This window comes from Phyllostomus hastatus, unplaced genomic scaffold (genome assembly GCF_019186645.2).
Source record: "Phyllostomus hastatus isolate PE091 unplaced genomic scaffold, TTU_PhHast_1.1 phas_contig_948, whole genome shotgun sequence".
Lineage (NCBI taxonomy): Eukaryota > Metazoa > Chordata > Mammalia > Chiroptera > Phyllostomidae > Phyllostomus > Phyllostomus hastatus.
Window position 1 is genome coordinate 2,242,715 of NW_025333993.1, and position 17,116 is coordinate 2,259,830.

The 17,116-nt window shown below is 51.0% G+C and overlaps 2 protein-coding genes across 3 annotated transcripts in view; one reads left to right on the top strand and one right to left on the bottom strand.

Moving 5' to 3' along the window:
- RRP1B (ribosomal RNA processing 1B) overlaps positions 1-12,819 on the bottom strand; it is a 30,799-nt gene extending 17,980 nt beyond the window's left edge. For both annotated transcript variants that reach the window (XM_045852582.1, XM_045852581.1), the window contains exons 1-5: positions 12,616-12,819; positions 3,710-3,792; positions 2,091-2,148; positions 531-616; positions 109-170 (exon numbers count right to left, since the gene is read on the bottom strand). In XM_045852582.1, the coding sequence (XP_045708538.1) occupies positions 109-170; positions 531-616; positions 2,091-2,148; positions 3,710-3,792; positions 12,616-12,733 (407 nt within the window). In that variant the 5' untranslated portion in view covers positions 12,734-12,819. The remainder of the gene's footprint in view (positions 1-108; positions 171-530; positions 617-2,090; positions 2,149-3,709; positions 3,793-12,615) is intronic.
- A 1,309-nt stretch (positions 12,820-14,128) lies between these two features.
- Positions 14,129-17,116, top strand: part of LOC123828056 (heat shock transcription factor 2 binding protein) — an 83,251-nt gene continuing 80,263 nt past the window's right edge. The window contains exons 1-2 of the mRNA XM_045852610.1: positions 14,129-14,207; positions 14,965-15,115. Coding sequence (XP_045708566.1) covers positions 14,172-14,207; positions 14,965-15,115 — 187 coding nt within the window. The 5' untranslated portion in view covers positions 14,129-14,171. The remainder of the gene's footprint in view (positions 14,208-14,964; positions 15,116-17,116) is intronic.

Below are 17,116 nucleotides of genomic sequence, written 5' to 3' on the forward strand. Positions count from 1 at the left end.
AAGACCCAGACTGGGCAACTCACTCTTGCTGGTTAACCGAAGGGCTCAAAGACACACTCCTTTAAAGGTTTTCAGGCCACCGCATGGCGACCCAGACAGTGCACTGACCTTTCTTCCCAGCCGGTCCGCTTCAGAGCTTCGAAGGACTCTCTCAGGACCAGGCGGATCAGCTAAAGACAGACAACGTGTGTGAGAACGCCGGTCGGCTCAGCGGGACGAGGCCAGCGACTGAGGTGGGGCCCGGAGGATCCCCAAATGAAACCGCCGCAGTAATCGGCTCAACTTCTGGAGCGTACGAGGTTAACTGAAGACCCCCGACCCACCCCCAACAGCCAAAAGGGACAAGACAGAGGCCCCTGCACACAGGTTCAAGGCCGTTGAACGTTCACACGGTCCTGCCATCTCCGCAAGCAAGCCTGGAACTTACTCTGCTTCACAAACCATCCCCCCCCTGCCCTTAAGGTGCTGGGCGTTCTCCGTCCCTCACACGAGCCTCCGCAGTGGCCGCGACGCGGGCCCGCCGGTCTCACCGTGTAGAACTTGTCCAGGCGCAGCCTGTCGATGCCCGTCCACTCGCGGTTCATGGTCTGCCAGAAGGTCTGGACGAACAGGTGCTCTGCAGGGGGCAAGAGGCTCTGAACGCTCGGCTTTCGGGTCCACACGGGGCCACGCAGCACGAAAGCAACGAGACCCCAACCAGGACCACTCGTGATTTCCTATCTCAAGAATTCTTGGGTTGCTAGAAAATTTGGCCAATCATTAAACACCCTTGATAATTTCATTACATTTAAGTAAAAGCACATTACAGTACAGGAAGGCAGGTAATCTCTTTTGAAAAAAAAAAAATAATTTTTTTTTAATCCTCACCCAAGGACATGCTTATTGATTTTAGAGACGGGCGGAGGAGACATGGATATGAGAGAAACATCAACTGGTTGCCTCTCGCACACACCCGGACTGGGGACTAAACCCGCAACCTAGCATGCATGCACCTAGCATGCACCCTGACCAGGGATTGAACCCGCAACCCTTTGGTTTGTGGAAAGATGCCCCAACCAAATGAGCTACACTGGCCAGGGCAAGACTGGTGATATCTTAATGCCCAACTAGAATGCTCTCTGGGATGTTTTTCTTTATTCACGGAAAGCCATGTTTCTAAATCAAAAGATCTTTGGAGCCATGCCTAGTGGTCTTTTCCATCTGCCGACAGCAAACGATCCAAAGCTGGTCAGTTGGATGGACACGTGGATGACCCAGGTGGACACGCGGCATTTGTTTCATGTTCAGTGTCGGCTGGGAGAGCTACACAATAAAACATTCTAATTTCCCTTCTGAGCCACGAAACTAGCACTGTTTTGTCCAGAAAAATTTTTGATTTTTCTTGTTTTGCTTCTTTGTGCACAAAGCTTTCTTGATAGGTGAAAACCTATACTATACTCCCCGTGCAGAATTTTGTTCATGACACCTCGCTGAGAGGTCAGAGTTCAGAGAACCACGGAGGGTCAGGAAGGCCACTGGGGTGTTCTGTCCTCTGGAGTGGTGACCAGAACGAACTCACTCTGCTGTCTCTGTTGTCCTCTGCAAGTCATCAAACCCTGAATGTCCCAGAAAAAATGTCTCCTTTTGTTTACTCTTTTTGATAAAGGGGGGGTTACTTTACAGGTTATTACCCCTGACAACCTTGAATGGCCCCAGTTTGAGGATAAACCTGGCACTCGGAGGTCACTGCACACACTGGCATATGCAGAGAGAGCTCCCAGACGTGTTAAAGTGACTCAGAATTTGGGGATTCTGGAGGATTATGATTTAAAACATTTGTGGGTCTCTCTGAGATGGCCAGTGTGGTGGTCCACGAGAAACCCATCCCCCGCATCTGAGTCAATACCCAAGCTGACCACAGTTTCCGCCCATGGGAAAGTGTGTCACCTGACACCCCCACACTGGCAACCTGGGTTCACGTTAAACTCCACCACTCAGAGGTGGACACTTGGAAAAAAGGCGAAGAAATAATACGGACTAGACATCCTAGGCAGGTCCCCAAATCTGAAAAACAAGGAAGTTTGGAAAGTCACGAAAACATCAGGACTTACGGGCCTCTGGGTTGTGAACGGCGTGGATGAGCTGGGAGATCGTGTTGGCTAGCTCCTCCTGCAAAGGTGGGTGCGGAAGACATGGGGGTTACCACGGGGCCGCACTGAGATGACAGCGTACAGCCAGCACCCCCTCCTGCACCTGCTGGGTGGGTGGGCGAGCCTGTACCACTGTTTTCAATGTCACTCTCACTAAGGAGTGTGCAGGTGGATTTTATCGACATTCATATAAATGCGACACCCCCCATTTCACAGGACTGCTGTGCCCATGTGCTATGCCTCTGAGATTTGTTTAAGCTGCATGTTTGAAAGAGTGCCTCTAGCCATCTGTTCAAATCAGCTACAGAAGAACTAAATTAGCTGTCAATTCCTGGCTTTGAAACCATATTAAAGCCTAAATAGAGATGCTTATCCCAATTCCCCAGCCACAGAAGCACAGATGCCCCAGAAGCAGGCGCTGCCGCAGTGAGACCCCGGACTGCCACTGCAGGAAGCTCGCTGAGTGGAGCCAGCGGCCTCCTCCTCGGCTGGCGCAGGGACAGGCGACAGTGGCGGGGTGGCGGGAGCACCGGGGACACTGCCTCCCTAGGCTCTGTCCTGGGCAAAGTGCCACTGGCGCTCAGCAAGCCGGTCTGCGGGGAGAATGTGGTCGCCTGGGTCCACGAGGACACCTACTGTGGGAGTGTCACCGCAGGAGCTCTGCCGCTGGGTGACGCAAGAAAAGGCAGAGCCTCGTGAACAGCACCCGCTCCTCACCCGGCCTCAGGTCTCCCTCGGCCATTTCCCACGGACTCCCGGACTCAGAAGGGACGTTCTGTTACTGATGCCACGTTTCCCTCCTCCACGAGAGACGCTGGCTGTTACTTTTGAGTGCAACTTAAAAATACTCTGCCGTGCCGTCCAGCTCAAAACGTGCTCAGGGAGTCGAAGCGGCAACGCTGCGCCTTAAAACCCGGGCAGGTGAACGCTTCCCGGCACGTTTCACCCACCAAGGGGCTTCAGGGGGCCCTGCCAGGCTTGTCCCTCCACTTTGCCTTTGCACATTGTGACAAAGCTCCTCAGTGGAAGTCATGTTTCTAAGCAGGCGGCACCCAGTGCGCTCGGCAGGCGGTCCAGGTCACATGCTCCTCTGTGCCAGGCCCCCGCTGCCTTCAACGGTGGGGCTGTCACCTGGGGCTGTCACCTGCGAATGGCTCTGAGGAGACCCTGACCCCAGGGAGGTGGCTGTCCAGTTCCCGGCACCCACTTAATCTGCAGCAACACCCAGCCTGGAGTCCAGGCCGCTCAGAGGTTCTTAGACTAGTGCTACGACATCGACGTTTTTGACCACAAATAACAGAAAACCCACAAAAACCTTAAGTCATGTAAAACCTACCACAGAACTATGAAACTATGGCAGAGAAATCATAACTCTTCAATGTATGTGTATTCTTTGGTATTTGAAAAGATAATTAACCTCCATGCTTAGACAGGGCACCCCCTTCGATGTGACAGGAGGTGACAGGGAGTCCCTGGAGCCGTGCTTCTCGGTGCGGCACAGGAGGGGACTGGCCCAGCCAGTCTCTCCCGCCTCCGCAGGCCGAGGACCCAGGGACAGGGCGGAGGGAAGTGCGTGTTACCTGCAGGAGGGGCTCGTCCTGCACCCACATGCAATAGAAGAGTCCTTTCCATATTTTCAGGAGTTCTTCTTGACTGAAACCTCCTAGAGGGCAAAACAACACATAAATCTTAGTTCAGAGTCCTCCCATCTCCCTTCTTAAAGCACAGAGCAGCCACAGGAGCGGTGAGAATACCACCCCACACATTTTCATCTGCAGGGGCCTTCTCGTTTGAAGCACATGTTTTCCTGTTGTTACAAAACAAACATGTATTAATTACGCAGTTTAATCAGCTATGGAGGCAGAGTGGTAGTGATGGCGTGTCCTCATTACTCAAGTAATGCAAGGAAGCAAATGTCATGGCAACAAAAAAATTAATTAATGGAGTGTTCATTCAGAAAATGAGTTCCCCAAGGTGCTGCTCTGCTTAAACCGGCATTTCACCCTGCACAGCAACATTTTCATTGGTCATGCAAAGTAAAAAACGTAAATCCTACAAAAGACGCAGGATTTGCTCAAGTCTCACACAACTGGCCCCAGAGAAAGTGGCAAAGCTTTGGGGTATTTTTGCTAAGAGAACCCTCTTAAGGATCCTGCTGTGAGGGAGGTCACCCTGGGCTGTACCCCGATGTCCCCCGCTCCTGTTTATGGTTCTCACGTACGGGGCAACGTCAGTCTAGTTTTAACCGGCACCACCGTGCTTAGCCTGGCTCTTGTTATGTAAGCCCTCTACCTGTCTGTACCACCTACGACCAAGCCGCAAGGCACGCGCAGTCTTCTACCTGCTGGGTTAACCCCACGTGTCACGGCATGACTGCTGAGGGACATAAGCAATCATAAAATCAGGAAAATGGAAACTTTTGGAGTTCCCGAGCCTGTGGAGGATGAACCAAACCCTCAAGTCTCAACGTATCTTACAAGTGGTCTTTGTTAATATAGCGTCAGCTATAAAGAAAAGTCTTTAGGAGCAACAAACTGTGACTGACTAGGTAAATGCAACAAGGATATATTTGGAATCGATGTGATTTCAATACTCCAGGAGATAATTAAGAAGTGACAAATATCCTTTTGATCGACTGAATAAAGTTTAATTAGTGCATTCTGAGTGAAATTTTACCTTTATGGGTATTGACTTCCAAGTTACTAAAAAGTTTTCTTATAACAATTTTGTGATGGTGCATTTTCTTTCTGATATATATACCAGAAACCATAGTAAAATTAGTTTATTAAAGCGCACTTCCTTTAGAGGTTGGGCAAATGATGTGCCAACTGACTCTTCTCTCCTCTTGTTACAAACAAGCCGCCCTGGAGGGTCCGCCTATTGACCACACAACACGGCTACGGTGCGAGGGAGGGATGAGTCCCCCCAGGCCCGAGCCCGCCGTGCTCCCAACCACAGAACGTTTGTCCAGCGCGGGAAGGAGCCTGTGCTTCCGTTCACTTGGGTTAAGACTAAGACTAAGGAATCAGTGGACCCGGGTGAGGACCACCGGTGGCTGCTAAAACACTAGATTAAAAATTACGCAAAACTTTCAAATGGATAAACCAGACCAACACCACACAAGCCCACTGGTCCATCTCAATTCACAAAGATCAGCGACGATTCATTCGATGCTGGATGCGGTGCGACAGGGAAGGCGCAGCGCCACCTGCTAAGTCGCCCCACAAACACGGGGACGCTGCTGTGGGGGCTCGGAGCGAGTCGCCCGAGGTGTGTCTCTGTGCCACGTGACTGTTCTGAGCTGCAGGCAACCCAGGCCCCGCAGCCTCGAGAGGACCCCTTACCTCTCCCTTAACAAAGTTGTATCAGCGCCTTTGCTCACTAAATATCACCAGCAATCACTTCTGGGACCCACCTACAGGGCAGGACAAACTACTAACTACTGGACACTTGCCTTTCTTATCGTCCTGCAATGGCCCTCCTCCGCTCTGAAGGCCCAGGCGCCTCGCCTCCTCGCCAGCGCAGACTGTCACATTCCCCCACACTTCACGTTGTCTCTGAACCTCTCCTGTCTGTGGGAGTCTGACTCTCTCGTCTCTCATACACATGGGGGTTCCCATGTGTACATACATGTGTCATAAAATTCGGTCACTTTCTCATTAATCTGTGTCACTTTGATTTACTTATTAGATCAGCCAAACACTGAAAGGTAGAGGGAAGTTTTTTCCTCCGCCACACTAACCCACACCTCGTCAGATCTGAATGCTAATACCAGTTTGCAGGCAATGCAGGGGACAGAGAGGCATGCCCAGTGAGACCCTGAGACGCAGACAGCAAAGCCCTAAGTGTGGGAAGCTTTACAGGACAAACGACCCAGTTTCTCCAACAAATAAGCTGCATGGAAAAAAAAAAAAAGATGGATAAGAACTTTTAGAATTTAAGTCTCAACAGACATATCAACCAAATGTAATAAGTCTTGCTTGAATTCTGATTTGTCATTTAAAAATTATGAAATGATGGGAGAAATTCAACAGCTTGAATTTTTCATATTAAGAATGTTTTTAAAAGGGTGTGATGATGGTACTGTGGTTATGTTAAAAAGAGTCTTATCTTCTAGAGATACATTCTGAGTACCTGTGAAGCAGGAGACAGCATAGGAAGAACTCGGAGACTGCAATGCTGTCACCGGCCAGCATTTAGCACCCTGGTTGCCAGGAAATGCCTTTTACCAATTAGGTAGAATAAAGAGAAACCGAGGCAGGGAGGAGATAAGTCTCACATGCTAACTCAGCAGCCCTAAGCCTGTTCTGATAACATTGCCAGGTGTTTCTATATCACAAGAAACACTATATTAACAAGAAAGAAAGCCCTGAAACTGTGCTTTCATCCCGAGGCCTGAATGTGGGAGAGGGTCCGGGACCCAAAGAAAGAGCCCATAAATAACTTTGGTTAATTACCTACCTCTGGTCACTATCTATTTTAGGAGGGAGTCCCTGATGCTTATAGAAAGAGCCCATAAATAACTTTGGAAAGTGCCTCAATTTTAATTAATTGTCTGGTATTTGTTTTACAACAAGATGACCAAATGGGGTCTGGAGCAAGATAAGAATCTGGGTAGTCACATTTCCCCCAGGAAAGCTGGCGCCACATTTACCCGTTAATCAATATGTAACTCTTTCCCTCCTATCCCACCAACTATATAAGTCTGGAGAACAGAGGACTCGCTCTCTCCCCTGGGGCTCAGGGGGCTCTTGGCTCTCGGGCCACAGGGCCTCTGGCCACCCGGCCTCAGGCTGCCCAGGGGCTTGCCACCCTGGTCTTCAGCTGCTCTTGCTTTTCTCACCCTGCTTTGGCCCTGAAACTTTCCCTTTCACCCCCTACTCCACCCAGTCCTGTTCTCTTCCATGGAAGTAAGCCACTAATATACTGATTACATGCTACTAGATGTGTTGATCTGTAATTCTTTACATGCGTCAGCAAGAAGAACCAGGTCTCTCCCGTCAACACCTGGAAATGATATGAGGAATCTGGGATTTGCTTAAGGATTTAGAGGGAAGGAAGAAGTGGGCAGATCAGACAAACTGGCCAGGTACTGATAAATGCTGAAGCTGACCAACGAGTAGACTTTTTATGAATATGAAATACTCCTTAATAAAAAGACCCCCCCCACACCCCCCAAAAAGCCTGTATATTACCAAAGTGTTACTGTGGGCTCTTGTCTTTCCTCTTTTTGGAAAGCTATAATAAAATTAGAAAAGCACGAACACTGATGAACTGGATTTACACGGCACGGGTTTCTGCATCGGGCTTGACACTGGGCATTCCTTGTTCTTGCTGGGCAGCTGCACCTTCTCCCCTCCAGGGCTGCCCACTGTTGAGGCAGGGCCTGTGGAAGGACGCAGTAGTCTGGGCTGGACTCTTCCACAGGGCGGCAAAGCAGGGCGCCGAGCTTACGCCAAACTAGCATGAATTCCTTTGGCCACAGGGCCGCTTCAAGAATGGACTCCCTGCTGATAAAGACCTCCCTGCTCAGGCTTTGGGAAAATCTCCAGTTCTCTCCTAGTAGACTTAAAAGAAGACACAGTTTGGACCTGCGCTCAGCCACCTTGCCACATGATGGGGAGCCTGAGAATGAAACCAATCTGGGGGTGGCAGAGTTTGCTGCAGAGGAAACTGGGTCTGTGTCTTTAGTTGAGCTTTGCATGAAGCTGTTTCAGTTTCCTCCCCTTAAACCTAGGGTGGCTCGGATGTTTTGTCGAACTGCAACCGTGAGAATCCTAACCAATAAAAACATTTTCATTGCAAAAAATTCATATACCACAAGTTATACAATCATAGATGCTTTGTTCACTGCCTCCCAAACCTCAGTCTCCTCCCAGAGGGACCACTGTTATCTACTGATGTGTATCATTCCAGATCCTCCCTATGCATTCACTGACATGTGATACAAAAATGCACAGTTGTGCATGTGTGACAGACCTAAATAGCATCACATGTTCTACATATTCTGTGCTCTGGCCCTGTTCACTTAAAAATAACACAGTATGTCTCCAGATGGCCCTTCCAAGTGCACCAGAATCTCAAACGAACTCTGAGTGATAATCGGTCTCTCTGGACAACCCGTACCTTCAATGGGTGAAGGTACAAGATGACGTACCACACGTCTCTGTAATTGAAAACAGATTTCAACAAAGTAACCGCGATAAACAGACCCTAGACAGTGGGCAGGAAACGGAGCTGGAGAGCAAGCAAACGTGTTTTGATTGTTTCATACTACGAGAGGCAACAAAGTAGTACAATGGAAACAAACCCTTGGTCAGGCCTCAGCTTGCTACTTACTAGCTGTGCAATGTTACAGTTGCACTGCAGTGTTACTGAGCTGCCTCTAGCCCGTCAGCTGGCCCATTTCCTCCTCAGGACATACAGGGACCGAGAGAAGTAACTCCTGCTTGAGTGTGGTTGGTAGGGCAATCACATGGGTGCAATAATTTATAGTTTTAATTTGCACATTTCACCTAAAATGTCACAGGGCTGTGCTTGAGTGTGATATTGTTATGTTAAAGAATTACATGCTTACGATTTTTAATAAAAAAGGAGTGTAATTTGTGCTGGACCCTGTATATAATGTTTATGATTCAGGCCAAAATTAAGAGCAAGTATGAGAAGCACTTTGTAAGAACAAAGCACTGTTCGATTTGGGGGTATTAGGACTGCCTCACGTTTCCCACCCATAGGCTGCTGGAGCTCTCCTTTCATTTACAATATCTGTTTTCAACATAAGTATAAAGCTCTTCTTTCACTTTAAATATCTATTTTCAGCCTAAGTATAAAACCACTTGTTTTCACCCAGGAAATCAGCTGGTAAAAACAAGGTACCAATTTTTAGAGCATTTAAAGCAAAACAGAGAAATGTTCATTATTTAATTTTTTTTTTCAAAACTCTGAAGGTGAAGTATTGGGTTGGCCAAAAAGTCCATACAGGTTTTCCATAAACTAAAAGAAACATTTTTTTCATTTTTACCAATAACTTTATTGTGGATATTTTGAATATGTCGGCTATCTCCCATGTGGTAGAACATCCATTGTTCTCAATGTCTCAGTTTGATTGCTGTCTACTTCAAATGGTCTGCCCGACCCTGGAGCATCATCCTATGAGAAATCTCCAGCACGAAGTCTCGCCCACCACTTCTGACACGTTTGATCGGTCCCAGGACCTTCTCCACACACTGCACAGATCTTTTTGTGTGTGTTTCAGTTGCCTTTTTACCTTTCTTGAAATAATAAAGCCTAATATGCCAAAAATGTTGCATATTTTCTTCCATCTTTAATATTAAAATGGCTATACAAAAATTCACCAATTTTGATGTTTTTGTTTTAAATGCACGCTGATATGACAGCTGTCACGATCCAATCTAACAAAATTCTTTTGAATGAGGTTAAAGACAACTAAGTGCTACTAGATCCACCTCATGGAAAACAAAACAAAACAAATGAACTAATTTTGTCCGACCCAATAACTATCCAAAGCGGTTTTGTTCCACAACTGCTTCTCGACCTGTTGAGATGCCTCATACAACTAAGTTTCTGACGACAACACAGGTTTAGTTAGTTTCAAACAACTGAGATGAAATGAGAGTGAGCTGTGGATGCAGGAAATACCAAGCTCTGAGACGAGAAAACCCAACAGCCCGCGCCTCACCACGCACGAGCACAGGAGCTGTCTCAGGTGGGGGTGAAGTGATATGCTCGAACCCACACCTGTTCGGAACAGGTGTAGCTCCTAGTCATTGCCGCCCTGGGGGCAAGAGCCCCCCTGAAACTTTCAGTAAGTATGGGAAGCATTCATCTCCCCCGTTCCCGGCGCACATCTGACACCCACCACCTGGGAGGTGCACCGCTACCGTCTGTGCCACCAAAAGGAAGCAAGAATGCAAACTGCAGTTGCAGAACTGATACAACAGGCAGGGGGTTTTTGTCTGTTCTGTTCGCAGCTGCATCACCAGTGCTGAGAATAGAGCACACAGTAATAAAAGCACACAGTCAGCACTCCCTGCCTACTAGCCACAATAGGTAAGGAAGGACGAACGAGCCCTCCTGGGCAAAACCCCAGACGGCCATCACTCTGTGGCCGGGAATACACAACACGAGCCAGTAAAGCACCAGGGTAACCTTTAGTCGCCTTAAGCAGTATGAACACTTCTAATCTGTTCTTAAAATCACAAAGCTATGCTGCTGGTGGCGAGTTTACATATCTGTAGGAGTAACGTCTCAGGTTCTCTTTACCATGCCAAGACAAGATGCAAAAAGCCTGTCAGTAAGATCCAAACGTTAGGGGATTATCTCCACACTTGTCTATCTGCTTCAATGGAGCACAGTCGTGGCAGAGACCTTCTTTATTCTGCCCCATCACCACTGTCTACGAAATGCACTTTGCGGTTAGTTGTTCGAAGGCCCACTCTGCTCCATGCGACAGGGACACAGCACGGAACAAGAGGCAGCAGACAAGTGCCTCTGGGTGCGATGGGTGCCAACCAGACAAAACTCTGGGGCGCTGATGCGAAATTTAGGTTTAGGACCGCCTCATGGTCCTGCCTCAGCGTCTCAGGTCCCAGACCTGCTCACCAAAGGGCTGTGAGCATCAGGTTCTTTCTCAGCCCCCCAGGCACTGCACCTGGCCTCTCTTCTGTTCTAGTGCACGGCCAGGCCCTTGTATGTGTGCCTGGATGGGCCCCCACTTGCAGCTAAGAAAACAGACGAACCTTTCCATGTTTTGGTGTTTCGGGGGAAGAGTGACAGACACAGTAACAGATAATTAAGAAGCAATGTGGCTAAGTGCTACAACAGAGATAAACGGGGTATTTCAGAATCCTAGAGGAGTCGGGGTGAGGTGAGGAAAGTGATACTCAATACCGGGAGTGGATGGAGGGTGGGAATTTTTTAGGTGTGCGCTGAAGAAGCAAAGGCAGAGAGGCGAGAGGTGGGGTGCTGGCCACCAGGACCCAGGCATGGTCTGCTGCTGCTGCTGGAGCACGAAGCAGTCACGCTGCGGAGGGGGTGGGAGAGCGGAGGAGAGACCATCTGCAGACCTGGATCTCCAGGAAGGGGGTGGTGTGTTTTAGGAAGATGCCTCTGGGCTGGTTCGTGGAGGATGGGCTCAAGCCAACGGACCGAAGACCAGTAAAGAGTCCTTCAGGAGATGAAACCGATGGGACCAAGGGACATTGGATGCATGGTGCGGGAGGCAGAGAGGAGTCCAGGGCAATACCATGCACCCGGCTGGTCTGAGTGGACAGTGGGAACACAATCAGCGAGCACAGGTGGCGGATGGGCAGCGGAAGAGAACAGGTTTCGGGGAGAGGAAAATGAGTCACTTTAAGGTGTCTGAGTCCGAGGCACCTATGGGACATCCAGGTGGAGATGCCAGGTTAGTAGGGCATCGCTGAACTGAAGTAGCAAAGGCCTGGGCTAGAAATTTAAGTTTAAGAGCCTTCAATATATCTGGGATACCTGAAACCATGAGTAAATTAAGTCCGTCAGAGAGAGCCTCACAAAATTAAGTCAGGAATTTTGGTCCTCATTCCTCTTTCTAGCAGACTTCCCATAAAATTGTCCCCCCCCCCTGTGATTTCTCTTCCAGGCTTGTACAATGCCAGTACAGGGGAGACAATATCTATTCTTTCAAGTAGACCCTGAATATACTAGCAAATAAACCAAACTTTATCTTAGTGCAATAGAAAAACCTCCATTTCATATTGTAGCGCACACCTCGGGGGTGGGGGTGGGGGCAAAAGGATCTACAGGGCATTTTCCATCAGGTGAACAAAATCCTTCGATGGCACCCACTGCAGTTAAAATCCAACTGCAACCCTCAGAGTGACCCCGCCTCCCCCTCCCTGACCTCCAGGTCTCTTCTAGCCATTCCTCAAGCTGGCCGGCCTCCCTCTTCCTCCCGCCTCTGTTTAGATGTGTCGAACACCGCCTCAGGGCGGCCTGCCCAGTTCAGCCTGCGTAGAGAAGCTCCCTCCTTCCCCGATTTCCATTTCCGTTACAACCCTATACGAGCTCCGCTCCAGCGATCTCCCTTCCCAGCTTGGCGAGCACGAGTTCCTCTAGGGCAGGGATGGTCTTCTCTCCCATAATAACCCCAGCTCCTAAAGGCACTGGTCTGATGACGGCGTGAATCGATGACCACAGCAGGGCAGATCAGGCTGAGCCCAGTATTTAAAGTTCGGGCGCGCGGCTGGACAGACTGGGGTCTAATCTCAGCTTCCTCACTCGCTGTGACTTCCAGCAGCAGCCCACCTAACCCCTGTCGGCCTGTCCCGCAAACGTAAAAGCAGACGAGACCCAGCAGGAAGCGGTTCCCACAGCGCGAACACACAGAAGCACGCGGCAGGAGCGCGGGCAGGAGCGCGAGCCGGAGCCCCGCCGGCGGCTCGGCGCCGGTCCCGCCGCCATGTGGCGCGGCTGATCGCCGGGCGCCCACCTGTCTCCCTCTGAGTCTTCACGCTGATGTACTGGCGCAGCTTCTTCACCGCCCGGTCCCGGATGCCCTTCTCGTGGGACGCCAGCCGCTGCGCGAACTGGATCTCCGCCGGCTGCATGGCGGGGCGCTCTGCAGCATCCCTGGCGGCAGCCCGCCACCCCTCAAGCTCCCGCCGCTCCCGAGCGACTGCCGCCTGGCCGCTCCGGCCGCAACTGCGCAGAGGAGCGTGGCGAAGCGCGGGATGATGGCGTCACGAAGGCGCCGGCTGCCGCTCGCGGCGCGTTCTGGGAGCCAGAGCGGCGTGCCCTGGCACCTGGCGAAACAACCCGTTGCTTTGCGCCTTCTCGCCTCCGCTGTCTTTCGGCAGCCAGATCTGGGGGCTGTCGCCTTGCGAGGCTAGCCAGGGTTGACTCTTGGCCTGGAATCTTTAAGTTCACACACACACACACACACACACACACTCTCTCTCTCTCTCTCTCTCTCTCTCTCTCTCTCTCTCACCTATTTCGTTGGCAGCTGTTATACAAAACGCACAGCACCGAGTTTGTTTTTTTTTTGTATTAAACTTCTTGGACCGTCTTGGCAGGTGGACACTGGGAAGAAGGGCTGTCTTTCGGATTCTTGGAGGGATACCTTGGGCAGTCCCATTGAGAAGCTTCTGCGGCCACTGCAGGCAGCGCCTCCAGTGTCTTCCAGTGTCTTGGTCTCGCTGCAAGAGCAATTCCCGGTGCGCGGGCAGGGCCAGGGTCAGATGATAGCAGGTGCTGGGGCTGAGGGCAGGTCCCTGGGGCAGGGGAACCGCAAGTGCAGGCAGGTTCCAGGGTGGGGGTGGGCAGGGATTTGGAGCCTGTGCTCAGGAGACCGCCCTCAGGTCTGGAGAGCACACACACTCCACTCTGGGGACTTGGTAGTGTCAGCTTCCTGGGGGTTTCAGAAACAGACGAAATCTTAGTTGTGAAGTGACCCCGTACATCTGAACCCATAGGCTGCACCATATTTTGCGAAGTCAGTGGGCCTAATGGGGCAAGCGAATGGACTACTAGGTGGTGTCTTCAAACTTACAGTGCTCATCTCAGTTATAACCAGCTGGCTAGATGGACGCTCCAGTATCGGGCGCACTTCCTGAGGAACCTGGCATCCGAAGTTTTCATCCTTGCTAAAGGAGTTTAGAGCGAGCGCGGGAGCGTAGCTGCTGGCTGCACCGGTGGCAATTCACTTGAACGCATTGCCCCTTAGTCCAGCATCTCTCGCCAAACAGGAAAGACCGATTCTATTTATTTCACTCGTCAGTTACACCTGGGCCTTACTGTTCTTCCACTTTACAGTGAACTACTTTAAAGCCGCAGCTACGCCAGAAGAGCCAAAGCGGAATCTGCCCGATCCCATCCCTCTTCAGTAATGCAGAGAATGCTGCGCAAACCCTATGAAGTTTGAGCCTCGCCGCTCTCCATACCCTCTCCACCCCATCTGGGACGCGTTCCCGCACTTTCTGGCGTGAGAGGTCAGAGGGCACGCCACCGCGCAGGCTCACGGAGCGGGAGCCGGCCGCGACGGCCATGGACGAGGCAGGCGGCGCTGAGGAGGCCTTCGGGGTTAGTGAGGAGGCCCTGGGCCGCTGCCCCCTGCCCCATCTGAGCTGCCACCATCTGCTCCCCCGCCCCGGGCCGCGGTCTGTGTGGGTCTCGTCCAGTGCACCTGGGAACAGCGTGGCCTGGCCCTGGGGTGCGGGCCGCGCGACCCCGCCTCTGACACGGTGGTTGCGGGTCCTGGAGGCTGCGCGCTTGGGCGGTGGGTGCGTGAACGGGAGATGGTAGTGGTTCCTCTCAGACACCCGCAGCCCTCCCTGCCCGCGAGGCCGTAATGCGTGCGGTGTCTGCGTTTAGCGTAGGCTCGGAGTTGCCCCGACGTCACTTCCGCTGCACGCGATGTAGGAGGAAGACGCCGGTTCCCTCCGCTGTTAATGGCGGTACTGGGGGAAGTGACCCAGCCTCCTATTTACGACTTAGACAACCTGGAAGGGTGGCGGTGATCTCTGAAGGAGGTGGGCGGCCTTGGTCGGCCGCGCAGTAGGAATCGTTCCCTCCATTAGCGTGGCATGAAGCGTTAAGAGAACGTTACTGGCGTTTTCTTTGACTCTCAGGCACAGGGTCGCGTATGCGCTTAAAGGGGTAGCTCCCACTCGGAAAGCTGGGGGCTCGGCTCCGAGAGGTAATACATACAGCAGAGAGCACACTAGGTGAAGACATAAACTTGAAGCTGGGAACATAAAAGAGGCATTACAAGGAAGCGAGCTGGCGGCCTGCTGGAGAGAAGTTCAATAATCCGAAGATCTGCTTGTTCTGGTTTCAGCTCATGGGGACGAAAGAAGAATTTGTTCAAGTCCGGAAGAAGGACCTGGAGCGGCTGACAACGGAAGTGATGCAAATACGCGACTTCTTACCCAGAATACTGAACGGGGAAGTGCTGGAGACCTTCCAGAGATTAAAGGTTGTGGAGAAAAGTGAGTCTCACTGCACCTCGAGCAGTCCGCTGTTGGTGACAGCGGTCTGTTCCTGCATGTTGACTTGACCCGCAAAACAAAAGTACCGCATTTTGCCGAGTTTAATGTGCTCCCGTGGGTATGTAATGCACACCCATGTTTTTGGCCCAAAATGTCAGGAAAAAGAACCTTTTAACTTTTTAATTCATTTATTTATTTACATTTAGAAAGAAAATCAATTGCCATATTCCAGGGTGTTCTTTTGCATACACATACTGTTATTGCTTTCTAGGGTTACACTCGCAATCATAAGCATAAATAAAAGAGCTAAAAACATCTATATAGATACGGGATTAGTACTACCCGTGTATAATGCGCATCCTTAGTTTTCCCTCAAAGATTTGGGCAAAAAAGTGCGCATTATCCTCGGCAAAATACGGTAATTGCCAGTAAGCTCCAAGGTACAGTTGTAGCCCTTATGTTTGGGGGGGGGGTGTCAGGTAAGACGTAAGAAGAGGAGAGGCTTGAGTGAGACACTGGGACATGTTTGGTTTATTTTGGAGGCAGGGGTGCTAGTCTTCTGAAGTACCTGGTACTAGCTTCTCTTCTTTCCACCTGTCTTCCTTGGCAGAAGGATTTTATACTTTTGTAACTGAAAAAGATCTGCTCTAGAAATTAAGTCCTTATGGGTGGGAGTTGAGGATCTTACCACGGAGTGCAGTGTGTCTGCAGAGACGGCTGGATATGTGTTTACCTGTCTCCAGGTTGGTGGGTGGGTCAGTTTCTAGCACTGGTTTAAGTTCCCGCTTGCTGGGACTTGGCTGTTTAGGTTTTGAGATTTGAGACAAGCCGTTGTGTCACAGATCATTCTAGGAGCCTGTTGAAATTCTTAGAGATACTCCAGGATTGATTCAGCACTTGCCTAATTGAGGCTGAGTTACAATTAGATCAAGTTTCAGGGGTTCAGGTTAACTCCCCAAATGCGTGTGACTGTTCCCCATCACTTCAGGACAGGTGCACCCCGGGGACCTGGGCTGTGTTGCTAGCACTAGTCCAGACCGGAAGGTATCTTCCCAGGACAAGTTTCTGGTTTGCGCAAACACGTCTGGTCCAGGGGCAGCCATGTTCAGTTAGAGGGGAGAATGCTCATCGTTGCCATAGCTCCCTGCCCAGTTCATTCTCTCTTTGGAATCCTCAGACCCACTCTGCTCTGCTCTGCCCTGTGGACTGGTGCAGGCTGCCAGCAGGGCTCACCAGTGGAAGGCATCAGTGGGCAGAGAGAGGGATTGGGGCGTTTCTTCCTGCCCTCTCCACAGCTGTGACTCTCACTGGGGGCCTCCTCCGCGCTCTCTGCTCTCACGGGCCTCCAGCGACACTGTTTCCTACTGTTTCGTCCCCTCATTCCTTCAGCCGAGAGCGGTTGCCAGTCCGTGAGTGCCTCACCGTCCTGTTGGGTCTCTTGTCCTTGCTCTCCCATGAAGTCTCAACATTTGGGTTGATGCGTTTGCCACCAGGACCCTACCAGATACGTCCACGTTGCTGGTTACCATAGCTGCAGGTCATTGGTTTCTTAAACTCCCCAGTCTGATGCCACGCTCATCCAGCCCCTTGTGAGCATCGTCCTGAGTGCATTTGTCTTAAGGGAGGGAAAGTGCCAACCAGAGCAAGTATGTCGGTCTGATGGTGGCTGGGGCTCTCACTGTGAATCAGCACACTGGCATTCTGAAAAGTGCATCAAGGGGCTCGGGAGCTGATCAGCAGGAGCTGATCTTTGGAGGTCAGCCCTCTGCCCAAATCAAGCTGTGCTTATGGAATTAAGGGTCACACCGGAATCTGTGATGGCGTGACCAAAGGTAGGCTCTGGGATGTCTTGCCCCACAGTCCCTGGCCGTCCCCAGACCATGTCGTCCATCATCTTTTCCTCGCTGGTCTCCTGACCCATGTCTCCTCAGTCTCCTTTGCTGATGCCCCCTCCTCTGCAGCAGCCTGTCGGCCAGTGGGGTTCCTTGAGGCTCAGGCCTG